The following is a 14,095-nucleotide window of genomic DNA, read 5'->3' on the forward strand; positions in this document are numbered from 1 at the left end:
AAGCCGAATTACATTTGGGGGGCTTGAGTTTTAGCCTTTTAGACAATCTCTTGATTAATGTGTGCATAAATCCCTGTAATCCCTAAACTGATCACTTGGAGGATAATACTGGAAAAACTGTGTGGCTTTGTGTTATTTTCTAAGTTTACGTGTTCACAAAAGCATGATGCAGATTCCAAGAGGTAAACTGCTTTTTTTCAATCAACATTCTTCTTCTCACATCTCCATTTGTGCCCTCCTCTTCTCTTTCCCTTTCCCCGTACTCCAGACCACAGAAACTCCGCTGGCCGAGCTTCCAGAACTCCCATCGGCCCAGCTTGGCCTCCGCCCAGCTCCAGATTAGCTGTCAGTCTGTGCTACAGATGAATCTCCTCCAGAAGCTTTCTCTGCTGCAGCTCACTGCTCTGCTGGAGAGGCACACCCCTACAAACAAACATGGCTTCAGCTGGTGAGTGGACTGGAGGAAAATAGATGGTTTATGTAAGGAACAAACAAAGTGCATATAATATGTTATATAAGTAAGTAATTTTTTTATTTTTTACATATGGATTTTTATTTTAATACCTGTAAAATACTGTCTGGGTCTGATTAGTTGTTCTTCATAATGCCCTTGAATTTATCCATTCAGCCGTCCATCCATTCTACCCCTTCGTCCCACCCGTCTCCAAATCCCCTCCATCTGCAGGTTGTTGTATAGTGTGGTGACGGCTGTCCGCAGAGGTTGGGTTTCACATTCTTTTCCCAGGCCTGTAATTGCTGGGAAGGGGTGTACATTGTCTTTTTCTCAACAGAGCAATCATGGCAGTTCACACGCATGGTGTTACAAGAGCTGGAGGCTGGAGAGATCTGCCTCAACACAATTATCCCTCCACCATTACCTTCTCTCTTTAGTCTGGAACACTTGTCTGAACTCACTTTATATGCTGCTCATGATTATCCAACCACACCCAATATCTTTTTGAGTACCATCCTCTTGGCTTTTGAGATCTTGCAGTAGCTATTGGCCTTACTTTTGCCAGCAAGTTAAAGACTAAACAGCGTTGACCATAAAACAGATTGCTGGACATTCTTCACAGTCAAAATAGTAGTGTATGTGTAGTAATATGGGTCAAATAAACATGAGCAATTACCCAGCACTACCTGTTTTGTAACATCTGGTGCGATATTGCCATTACTTTTTAAAGGTCAAATGAAGAAAATTAACTAAATGTGAAAAATCACATCAAAATCAAACCTTCCTTGGACAGAAATAGAAAGTATTATGACAGTCTTATGACAGGCTGGGGCAGGCTGACAGACATATGTCTGTGGGCACGTTATGAAACGGTCAGAGTTGGATTAGTCAACTGGGTTTGTGTGGACTTGCTGTTCACTTCCACCCAAGTACACACAGTTTCAAATAGTGAGACAGGGTCATTGTGCAGATGTATAAAGCAGTGGGACCTGCTCCCCTTTTGACACCCTGGCGAACATCCCACTCCCCCCCCGCTATTCTCCCTCTCCCTGTTTATCAGCCACGTGGTTTCCTCCATGCACACACACACATAAAATACTCACAAACACACACACTTAGGTAGACAGGCTGTAGTCAACTGTAGCAATTCGACTGGGGACGCAGTGTTTTTTATTAAATATGAACTAAATGGACAACTGTGTCAGAGATTGTGAACAAATCCGTCTTGTGAGTCAAAATCTCTAATGTCAGTAGGGTTTTGTACAGATCTGGTTAATCCTGGTTATTGTATGATGTGTTGCTGTTTATTAAAAAGTAGCCTCTGCATGGACCTTTGTAGCACAGAATCAAGCCAAATCTTGATTCATACATCAGTAACAAGTAGGAATTAATGCAGCCATATCAAATTGTTAACCTTGTCAAAGGAATCCTCATGTTTATGTCAATATTCCTTGTAGCAGATATTGATGAGCTACTTTTCTTGTGTGTTGCAGGGCTGTGCCAAAGTTTATGAAGCGGATCAAGGTGCGTGACTACAAAGACAGGAATGTGTTCGGTGTGCCACTACAAGTCATAGTCCAGCGGACAGGCCAACCCCTCCCTCAGGGAATTCAGCAAGCCATGCGCTACTTACGTAACCAATGTCTCGACCAGGTAACATACAGTACACAAATAAACACACATATTATATATGGACAGTTTTCTAATCCTGTGTATATACATGCAACTGTTCCAATGGATTAGGAAATTTCTGCCAGCCGGTCATTTAGCTTATAGTACAATTTTCAGTTTCACATCACATCGGTACCGACCAAGGTCCCAGACCGGAATTCTCCTCTGCTTGTTGGGAGAGGTGAATCGAGAATAATTCAGCCCAAAATTCCTGTAGTCTGAGCCTGGCTTAAGAGAAAAACCTTCTTTAAGGTGCTTAAGTTACATAATATCTGAATTTTAGGACATCTGCAATCAGTCAAATATTTATCTGAGATTTTTTTCATGGGATCTTACATAAGACAGAGCAGTGAATCGGAAAAAGTGTGATACCTACTTAGTCAGTGTGTGTATACGGTTTCTGTCTTTCCCCCTTTTTCTCTTCTCCCTGTCACACATACGCTGCAAGGAGGCCTGGGGAGAGTCAAAGTGTGCAGCTGTTAAGTCGGCTGTGTCTTTCTGTTTAATCCAGAGACAGTATGAAAGATTAAGATAAGAGTGCATGTGTACATTCAAAAGAGAAAAAAAAAAGAAGGGAAAGGGAGAAAATAGCTATTAACGGAGGGCAAAACAGAAAAGAGAGTGATGGTGTCCTTTTCAAAGCAGGACAAGGCGCCTCTGTTTTGAAGTTGTGAAATTTCATGGAAAGTATTCAGGCTGGACAAGCCAATGGCCTTTTTCTCTTTTCCTCCCCAACATTGCCATTTTGTGCAGCCTTAAAAGGCCACTGATGAGGTCCTACACAATGTCAGTACAAGAATGCTTACAGGGTTTCATGGGAACTTTATGTAAATACAGTCAACAGGATCTGTTGTGATGTAACCATATTGACTGTAAGCTCTGGATTTTGGGGATCAGTCAAGAATATTTTTTTCAACAATATACTCCCAAAGCTTCAAAGGACTTTTTTGTTTGCTTTGGGCACATGAATTATTTCTGATACACCCTAATGATAAGATCAAATATTATATTCAGGGTAATACTGAGACTAATAAGGGATTTATAGTTCAAAGCTAACTTTCTTCACATGATGTAACCATTTCTCTCTGTGTTCAGGTGGGTCTTTTCAGGAAATCAGGAGTTAAATCTCGTATCCAAGCTCTGCGTCAGATGAATGAGGCGAGCGGTGCAGATGGCGGAGGAGTCAACTACGAGGGCCAATCAGCGTATGATGTTGCAGACATGCTGAAGCAGTACTTCAGAGATTTGCCCGAACCCCTGCTAACTAGCAAACTGTCTGAGACCTTCCTCCAGATCTATCAGTGTAAGAATACACACACACACACACACACACACACGTACATTTCAAGTATAAACACAAAATCCTACAGAGTCATACACATCTGTGGGAGGATTGTGTGTAGGAATACACAAGATGGTATTGTTTTAGAGCTGTAGATGCTTGCCTGCTGTGGAGCAAGTAATTGTAAAACTGTACAAAGAAAACAAACACGATGAGTCCGGGAAATACCTGTGGAATGAGGTGATATATGTGATACCGTAAATCCACACTGTTGCTACAGTATTGCCTCATCCCTCTTTGACTCACTGTTAACATGGACATCCTCTCAAGCTCTGTTACATTATGATTGTAATGGTAGCATTAGGAACTGTTTATATAAGGTGAAACAAAACCAGTCCTGTGCATGAAGTATGAAGCATGAAGCATACAGCAGACACACACATACAGGCTTATATAACCCACTTAGGTCGACACAGATCCCTTCATAACTCATTCCAGGCAGGCGAAAGGAAGGCCCTATACAAACTCCTTCCTGTGTAAACCATCAGACACAAAAAAGATGACATGCTGTAGTTGTTAGTAGTAATTTTCTGCATATAATATATAATATTGGAAAAGAACCATGACATCTTCTCTCTTCCTCTCTCCAGACATGCCTAAAGAGCTCCGTCTGCAGGCAGCACGTGCAGCCGTGCTGCTGCTGCCCGATGAGAACCGAGAGGCGCTGCGGACGCTGCTGTGCCTGCTGAGCGACGTGACTGCCAGCGTGGCCGAGAACCAGATGACCCCCACCAACCTGGCTGTCTGTCTGGCCCCGTCCCTCTTCCACCTCAACACCCTGCGTCGCAAGGAGAGCTCCTCACCAAGGTGTGTGTCTGCGTGTGTGTGTGTGTGTGTGTGTGTGTGTGTGTCTGCTTCTACGCCACTATAATTAGTTCATTTTATTATATCATTGCCTTTATTTTGATTACAGTCATTAGCAGTCATTGTAGTGGCAGCTTATATAACATGCAATATGCTGTATATTGTGAAAACAGGAAAGGGTCACTCTAAAGAAACAAAAAAGCAGGATATTGTAGATGGAGGACAGAGAAGACAAAGGAAGAGAGCAAAGCTTGAGAGAGGAGGAAGAGAGAGAGACATGGGAAATAGAAAGGTTACATAAACATCTTTATCTAATTAAGAAACACATATTTTGTTCCACATTTGTCAAAAGCTTGAAGACAGTTCATCAGGTGTAAACAGCAAAACACTGTTTCTTTCTTTCCACCTTCAACCCCTGGCACTTCCTCTTCATTTTACACCCGTTGTGTGGACGATTGATGCTGTTACTAATCTTTCTGTGTCCACTTCTCTTCCTTTTTTCTCCTCTTCCTTGGTCAAAGGGTGATGAACAGGAAGCAGACACTGGGAAAGCCGGACCAGAGAGACCTGAATGAGAACCTGGCTGCCACTCATGGCCTGGCACACATGATACAGGAGTGCAGGAAACTCTTCCGGGTCAGTGCTTAACAACACCAGAGCTGAAAATGCTAATATCGTCACATACAAACGCAGTCAATCAATGTGTGTTTGCTACAGAATGAATGTCACCTCTGGCTCACTGTACCATGTCATTACCAAACACCTTGTGTCTCAGTGTTTGTCCTGTAAACAAACATAGCCCAAGTTACATAACTCCTTTATCCAGTCCGTGCTATTATTTGCTCACACAGTGTTATCATTACATAAAGTAAATGTGCCAACTACTGCTTTAAATGCCTCCGTTGTACAGTACTAGACTTAACTTTGTGTCTCTGTGTACATTTACACCCAACTCAAGCCTCTTTGAGGAAAGTTCAAATACAGCATAGCCCCACAAAACCCACAAAGATGAATCCATCTCTGCCTGTTTGGTTCTGTGCATCCACAAGGAGAGCACTTCACCGGATAAACAGGAAATAATCAGCAAACTATGCGATTACTAATCCAATTCCAATCCCATTCGACCTAACAACGCCCTGTGCCCAGCACAGTCTTATCTGACATGCTACAGTAAAAGCTAAAGAGCTGCATACTGTGTGTCATTATTGTTCAAAGCTTTATTAGATTGTGGGAGAACTTCCTGGCTTCCTGTCATGGTTGCATCACACAACAAGCAAACCCAATTACCTCCTGAATTATTTTGTTTTAATTAGATTTCTATTTGCTCATGGAGGTCCATAAAAAGGAAGATGACCTATGAAATGACAGACTGTAATTTGCTTCCATTTCAACAAGCCTTTTCTTAGACAATAATATTGTTAGTATTCAATTAAACCTGAAAGATTGCACGTACAAACAGACAGAGAGCAAAAGGAAGAGATAGAGAGTCAGAATGAGTCAGCTAGGCAAACAAGGAGATGAAAATAGCATGTAGTGTGTTTCCTACGGTGGCCCTCAGAGCTCACGCACTGCCACTTAAGAAAACACATGCAAATAGACAAAACACAAACAAATTAAGGAACCACTATAGTTCCCATATTTAATTATTTTGCATCCTTATACAAATTATGCTTAATTCAATTTCCCATTAATTAAGGGAATTAGTGTAATAGATGGATACGCCTGACAAAAAAATAATCAGGAGGCATAGAAACAGTGCTGATGACTCTTATCTTACTTGTAACTCTAATTTGTAAGTTTTTAATCCTTTATATGCTCAGTGTCAGAAAAGTAATGTTGTAGAAACTTACTGATAATTTTCACAAATGAGGAAGCAGAGCCAAATCAAACACATTTAATCCTCACACACCTTAGCTGCTTATGGCCTCCAGTGACTCAATAGTAATTTACAGTACGAATAAATGTTCTGACTCTCATCGTCCTCCTTCTCCACCTCTCCCCCAGATCCCAGAGGAAATGAATCGCTGCAGGAACTCGTATGTGGAGCAGGCTCTGCTGCCACGACGCTTGGAGGAGCTCTCAAGTGAAGAGGCCGGGCAAGGAGGCTACAGGGCTTACCTACAGGAAAGCCTCGATGCCCTCCTCAAAGAGGCTAAGGACAAGTTCAAAGGTTATGACAGCTGCTCCACCCCTGAGCATGCTGAGCTGGCCTACAGGAAGGTAAGCCCACTTGCTTATGTATCAGTTTCACACATCATTCATTCAACAGATATGGCTTTCGGTGTGTTTGTTTGTGGTAGAAAGTGAATACAGTGATAAATCTGCCACAAAGCAAAAGCACTGAGATTCATGAAAGATTCATTAATGAGAGTAAAAACAGATCATCAGTCAATCTGTCTTCAGAGTGTAAACAAGCCGCCATCCATGAAGCACACACTGTCTTTTCAACTATCTCTGTTTCCTGTCTTTTCCTACCCTTTCTCCTCATTCTCTAAATATCTTGTGGAAAACCAGCAGTTAGGGTTTCCTGTATAGAAACACTTCCGTGTGAAACCGTCCTGGCCCTTGGCTTCTCATTCTCATCCCAGCCCTGGATTGTATCCCAGAATGACATCAGCTTGTCACACACACACTCGTACATACATACGCAACTTCACGATTATCCCAGGCCTACATTTCCTGTGTCTGGTGTGCAAGGCCCCTGTGTGAGGTTTATCTTTTCCCCAGTTTGAGAGTCACAAGGCAGAGAGAGAATGTGTGTTCTTTATCATCTGATGGCAGAACGAAGCAGCTGACTTGGCTAAAGGGCAATGCAGGGTTTTGAAACACAGCCCAACTGTTGTTCATAAAATTATGTCTTGATTACCACAACTAATTCCTGTAAATATGACTGATAAGATTATCAGGAAGGTTCCAAACGCTTACATAAGACACTTGAATTTCATATATGTTAAACCCTTACAGCTCACTTTCAAAAATATATGATCTCAAGTACTGAAAAAAAAACATGATCCCACACTGTGACAGATTTGGATAAAAAAAGTACCTAATCAATCATTTAGCCATGAGAACTGTGAAACATGTTATCTCAGTTTGAGAATTTTTCACAACACAATTATAAGGAGAGAAATAATGAAACTAAATTATTGCCCAGACTTATCTTCAGGACTCATGACCAACATTTTACTTTGGTCCCCTGTCAAAAACTTTATCTAAATTGCAACCATTAAACACAACATCTCTGTTTCACGTTCGGTTGAGAACCATTATTGCATGTAATTTCTTTCTCCCCTAATTTCCTCTCATTGCTCTACTTCAGGCTATCAAATAAATGCACAAAATGCCACTAAAATTTATAAAAGAACAGCATGTTAAGTAATTGGGCTTTTCCATCTGTCTCTCCAGGTGCATGATGGCTTTCCACTGCGGCTGTGGAAGGTGACTGCGGAGGTGCCTGCAAGTCCTGAGGAGGTCCTGACACGGCTGCTGCGGGAGCAGGGCCACTGGGACGAGGACCTGCTCGAGAGTCGGGTGGTGGAGACCCTGGACGAGAGGACGGAGGTCTACCAGTATGTTAGGAACACCATGGCCCCACATCCCACCAGAGACCACCTGGTGCTCAGGTAGACTATTTTCCTTCTCTTCCTCCTTCTCTATCTTACTTCTCTTTTTTTCTTCAATCTGTTCTGTTTTTTCACTATTTCCCTCTGATTTAATGATGTTTTTAAACCAAACTCTCTTTACTCTTTCAACCAGAACGTGGTTAACAGACTTGCCAAAAGGAGCATGTGCACTTGTGTGTACATCTGTGGACCATGAAGGGGCACCAGCGGTAGGCGTCCGGGCAAATGTCCTTACCTCACGCTACTTTATCGAGCCCTGCGGAGCCAACAAATCCAGACTCACACACATTTCCAGGATTGACTGCAGGTGAGTAGATAACCGACAGGAGGGAGAACGATTTAGATGTTTTATTAGGTCAATCAAAGTAATTTAGCTGATGATTCAATGAGACAAAATTTGCTAACGCTGTGTATCTTCATTGTTTTTCAGGGGTCGTTTCCCAGAGTGGTACAATAAACTGTATGGACACTTGTGTGCTGCTGAGGTGGCGCGGATACGTGACTCATTCACTGCGTCCATGGACAAATGAGAAAGCAGTGTGCAATTTGGGCAACAATAGTCTCAACAACTTCATTGAAGCCTAGACTGTTTTTGGATCCGACTGTGGATTTGAAATGACTCACTCCACCCATTTCAACAGAGAGGTGGACTGGGTCCAAGCCTCTTTATACACACATTTAAAGTACAAACCCTGGATCCTGGATTGAAGGACTTTTTTGCTCTGATTATATCACAAGAGACTGATGTTATCCTTTAAAACTGTTCTTTGGGGGCACTCCGTGTCCTGCCATGTCACACAGACATTTATCTGGGCCAAAGGACATGACGTCACTGATACAGGATGTGAGGTTTAAACTTTATCCAAGGGGTGCTATTGCTTCTGAGAAGCAAGGGGATTCAAGGTGTGTGTGTGCGTATGTATGTGTGTGTGTGAGTGTGTGCGTGTGCGTGTGTATGTGTGTTTGCATGAGTGTTCAGTACAACAAATGATACATAAATACATATTCCTTGCACTGGTTTCCAGTCGCAGCATAATGTGTACATACAGTATTCTGTTCACACTAACGGTTGGTGTCTGTCATGTGTTACCTCTGTCCCTTTTTCTGTTACAGCAAAGCACAGGAGGAATAGTAAACAATATTATGGTCAGTTGATTGATGAATCCATGGGTGAAGAAAGATGCGAATGTGCCGGTAATATGCAGACTGAGTGGAGACAATAGGCAGGATATTGTGAAATGACAGGTGGCTGATAGCACAGAGGGTTTTAGGGTTTCAGTAGAGGAAGGCAGAGACAGATGAGAATCGGTGGCTGGCTCACCAAAAAGAAAAGAACGATCAAAAACGGGCCTCGTTTACAAACATAAAAATAGAAAAAGAATGCAAATTCAGCTTCAATGTGCACTGAGTTTGACATGGAAGTTGGAAGATACATGGGCAAAATGAGTAGCCAATCATTCTGTGACTTTCAAGAACAGTAAGAGCCCATAAGAAACTGTTTGTGAGCGTGGCTCAGTGTTGTAGACAGCAAACGTTACATATTTTACAGGAGACCAACAGATCTAATGGACCAAATTTAGAGAAACCTGAAAGAAGTCCCATCTTAAGCTTTTCCTCACTATGAAAAACATTAGCGGTTGTTGTTAAGAGCACAGTCGATTCCCATTTCTTTGAGATTGTTGTAGGCCTGACGTCACTTACACTACACTATACATTTGGGAAATAAGAAAAATATTGATTTCACAGTTGTTTTGATGTACACAAGAACAGAAATAAAACTGTTCTAACCTGCAACAGAAACCTCGAGCTATTCCTATAAGAGAAAAGATGAGATGTAAACAGAGAAAAAACAAAAGGTCCTTTTATAAAGGTGGAGATTTTACAGGTTTTACTGTAAAGAAGAGGGCAGATTGAATGTTTGTGTGATTTCAAAAGGAAGGAAAAATATCTTTGTGTAAGCTTCTCTCTGTGTACTGTTTTGTCAGTGTTTAAAAGAAGTAAGAGATTTGGGTCCTCATAACAAAGTTGACCTTCTTCGTCATTCGTAACACTCACGCTTCAATCTGAGGGCTCGCATCTTTCATGTTGAGTTGTATGATTAATTCACTAAAGTCATTGTTCATATCATAAGTGCTTGTACCTTAACTGTGTCTCTGCCAAATAATAACGCATGACAATGACAGTTAATTTAAAACAAATATATTTATACCTCAGATATATGTTTGTTTTGTATCATACCATTTTATTTTATTTTATTGTAAATGTTAAGCTTTGTGCTACAGAACTGAATAAATGTTTTATCTTTTTTATTAATATTATTTCTGTACAGGTTAATCAAAGTGCACTATTAAATGTATTAAAATATTTTTTTTGTCTCTTGAGAGTTATGTAACCACAGACAGATTTTCTGACTAATAAGTTGAGGCTTTGTTCTGGTTTTTGCTCTTCAAATCCCTCATAATCTGTTCAGTCATTTGTTTACATTGTATTTTGTTCCGAGTGCTTACACCTTCTCAGATCCAGAGCTGGATTTCTCTCCTCACTTCCCCTCACCGCCACATCTACTTCTCTTCGTTTTGCCTTCATTCCACACACATTAATCCATGACTGGGCCAGCGAGGTGTGAACTGCGTTGCGCGCGGGTATCAACTGGCTGGTTAGATGGTGATCTCACTCCTTGTCTTGTTTCTTACATAACAGTTTCATATAGCAGAAGACAATGGGGTCCGTTGTTCCACAGCTGGCCTGGTCTAGACTCAAGGGGGGGGGGGGGCAGTCACGCGGCAAAAAATGAGTGGGTCCAAGGGTCAGAGCAGGGGCCATTGTACCCACTTTGCCAAGTAAGAAGTGGCCATCTGTAGGAGGAAAAACATCTTTCCCCCTGCATGTATTGTATGATGGTGTCACGTGCTGTACTTGTTTTGTTCTTGTACTTGTTTTGTTCCCGCTTTGCTCTTATCTAAACGTGAATTATTACGATCCATAAACTTAGAATGTGTATTTACATAGCTCGAGGACGGGTACTTTCCACACATGTACAGTGTGACAGCAGAAACAAGTATTAACTTGACTCTGAAAGCCCACAGCCAAGACAATGCATTTACATTTTGAGCTGGCATACTCACTCACTCACTCACTCTCCTCTGGCGGACCGTGAACATTTCATGTACTCTCCTCTGGAACGAGAGATAAACCAGAGCACTCGCACACGTAACCACAAACGTATGCATGCATGTTCTCGCCTATGAATTTGTCATGTACGTTCAACACATTTGTCATTACTATTGTTTTTCCATAACAAAAACCTCTACAGGAATTTTCTGTCTTTCTCACCCCCCCCCCCCCCCCCTCGTGTGTGTGCATACACTCCAAATGCTGGTATGTTTTGGCATGTGCATGTGTATGTATTTTTGCTGGGAACCCAAACACCTCGGAGAGATTATGCAGGGCCAGATAAGGCTGACCAAGAGTCAGCACCAGGGCCGCATTCCTGCACCGTTGTTTGAGAATCAAGCACAGGAGGTTTCCCACATTGATAAATGAATACAAACGTGTAAGCGCTTGCTTCAGTGTGTGTGTGTGTGTGTGTGTGCATTTCTTTTACCCATTTGTCAAGCATTTATCAGAAATAATCTACTCAGTTTGTAACAGAACAGTAAGTTTACCGGTGAGTCCATACCAGGTCTGGTTTTTATATTTTATTATTAGATCCTAGAGAGACCTTGATTTGAAGTTAAACGTTTAACATCAGCCAGTGGGAGGAGACATTCAAGTTTTATAATCCTCTGTATTTTAGTCCATTTATGAGGTGGAAAGTAGTGGAAGGCAGTCTCCTCAAGTTCAGTATTTACCTGACGGGTAGCTAAAGTTAAATAGTCTTGAGATCAGATCTGGTGAGCAGTGGTTTTAAATTTGAGAAGAGAAGTGATATACTGAGCTTCTGACACATTTATAAATATAGTTCTCTTCTTGTTGCCAGTGAGGACCAACATGATATTTGTCTCTTGAAATGAAGCACAAAGCGCAATGATGAACTGCATTGGGTTGTTTTAAGGTAGAGCGAGGAGCATGAGGATGAATTCTATCTCCATAGTCAGTCAAAGACAGGATGGTTGACTGTACAATTATGTTCCTGTCCTCAAGACAGACACATGCATCTATTCTGATGAAGGAAACCTATTTTTATTTCTATAAAAGGGAACTTCTGATTTTAAAATCCCTCTGAACCAAAGAGTAGCATCATCACTACAAACTAGAGAGATCAAATGATGACAGCAGGTTTCAACCACCAACAGGGCTGATATTTCTACAAATGTTCTGCATCTATTTGTGCATATTCATGTGTCTTCACTGCACATTTGACAAGTCAGCCAAATGTACAACTCTATAAATACACAACACTATAAACGCTAACCAGCTTATTGCAGATTGTTAGATTTATATGTATATTGAAGCAGAGTTGCTCCCTCAGCTTCCGCGCCAAAATCAGTGAATAGTCATGTTTGGTTACAAAAAATCCCACAGTCGTGCCAAATATCTGACAGGAACTGTGGGTCACACAGCTCTATGTGGACTGGAATGTTCTGATGGATCACTTGTAGTATTGTTGTGGCAACAGAAATTGTTTGAGAGGCAACATGGAAAAGTACGACAAGAGGAACAGTCACACAATACTACCTTATATTGCTCCTCATTATGTTTCTACTGTATATTCCAGAAACTCAAAAAGCAGGAAGTAAAGATTTTAAGCAGAGAAGAACAAAACAAAGCAAAGCAGACATCACTACAGCATTGATTATGCAGGTAAAACAAATTAGGTATACCAGAGTATGATCAGAAAGTCATTTACACACTGTAGTTACTTTAATGACCTAATAACTTGTGTGCCAGATGTGGGCAGATGTGACAGAGTCAAATCCAAAGCCCACAGAGGCGGTGTCACAGTCTTCATACATGGATAACCGAGTTATCCAGATTAGAGTATTGATGATTTGACATGAGTCTGGAGTTTTTTGGATCCTCAAAGCTGGCTTAAAATTAATCTGGAACTGTTGTTATGGCAACAAGTCCTTAAACCCAAACCTGGTAAAGTGCAGTTTTATTGACAACTAGCTGGATCATGACCAAGACGTATTAGGGTGAACCACATACATGAACTTTCAGATACAAATGTCTCACTTTCTTAGATTTATAATGAAAGAATGTGGAAATAATTATGGTTTAAGTGATGACATGCAGGTTATTGATAAGCCATTACGATCGGCTGTAATTATCACAATTTCTTTTTAATATCATTAGGATGAAGAGTTAACAATACTTATACATGATAAAAATATAAAACCAAATAAAAGTTTGTACCCTAAAAAGGAACCAATACAAATTTAGTTTGAGATAGAGACAAACTCAAATAAAAGTTTCTGATTGTTAAAAGAGCCAGATCATGCAGTATGTAATCCTGCTTTTTGACATATTTTAATAATGATTGATTTTCATAAGAACATCACTTGCAGTCTAACTGCATTCACTGGTGATATCTGATTAACTGATCTGTTTAACAGTGATGAAAGTGTGAGAACAGTAGGAACATTGCAGAACACAATGTAGGAACACACATAAAATGAAACTTATGTGCATGAATCATTTGTCCCAGTGCATGCTGGGAGGGTTCCCAACACACCCACCTTATGTAACTGCATGATTAGCACATGCCGATCATGATTTGTGCCTATTGTGCCTTTGTTATTCAAGATAACGTCATCCAGGATCAACAAATTAATCCTCAAACTGCCTTGAAACAAATTAGCTGGATGAGAATTGACAGGATTATTTTAACCTGATAACAGCATGTTAGCCTGCATTAGTTAAACACATTTGAAGAATAGGGCCCAGATATAGTAGTGTCTATGTTCAGTGTCTGTGTTTGTTTGTGTTGTGTTTGAAAGTGGCATAACACCGAAAAGGGACAGAAACAATGAGGAGGAGGAGGAGGTGTTCACTCACTTACCATTAGAGACACTGGAAGAACACTTTCACTGAAGTAAGTCAGTAAGATTTAAAAAGGTACAAACACTCACATGACTTGGGTCACGTGAGGACTGTAAATATTCTCTCAATTGAACGAATCAATATTTTTTCAGATGCCGCAGACTTTTTTCCAAGTTGTGTGAGTTGTTGAGCCTTTGCAGTCTTACACTCTGAGTT

The 14,095-nt window shown here is 41.0% G+C and overlaps 1 protein-coding gene across 8 annotated transcripts in view; it reads left to right on the forward strand.

Annotated features, from left to right (window-relative positions):
- Positions 1–10,233, forward strand: part of dlc1 (DLC1 Rho GTPase activating protein) — an 89,710-nt gene extending 79,477 nt beyond the window's left edge. For all 8 annotated transcript variants that reach the window (XM_042389023.1, XM_042389017.1, XM_042389045.1 and 5 more), the window contains 9 exons: positions 269–448; positions 1,948–2,107; positions 3,221–3,428; positions 4,058–4,274; positions 4,793–4,907; positions 6,276–6,491; positions 7,677–7,894; positions 8,028–8,201; positions 8,325–10,233. In XM_042389023.1, coding sequence (XP_042244957.1) covers positions 269–448; positions 1,948–2,107; positions 3,221–3,428; positions 4,058–4,274; positions 4,793–4,907; positions 6,276–6,491; positions 7,677–7,894; positions 8,028–8,201; positions 8,325–8,424 — 1,588 coding nt within the window. In that variant the 3' untranslated portion in view covers positions 8,425–10,233. The remainder of the gene's footprint in view (positions 1–268; positions 449–1,947; positions 2,108–3,220; positions 3,429–4,057; positions 4,275–4,792; positions 4,908–6,275; positions 6,492–7,676; positions 7,895–8,027; positions 8,202–8,324) is intronic.
- The last annotated feature ends 3,862 nt before the right edge of the window (positions 10,234–14,095 follow it).

This window comes from Thunnus maccoyii, chromosome 2 (assembly GCF_910596095.1).
Source record: "Thunnus maccoyii chromosome 2, fThuMac1.1, whole genome shotgun sequence".
NCBI classification, from domain to species: Eukaryota; Metazoa; Chordata; class Actinopteri; order Scombriformes; family Scombridae; genus Thunnus; species Thunnus maccoyii.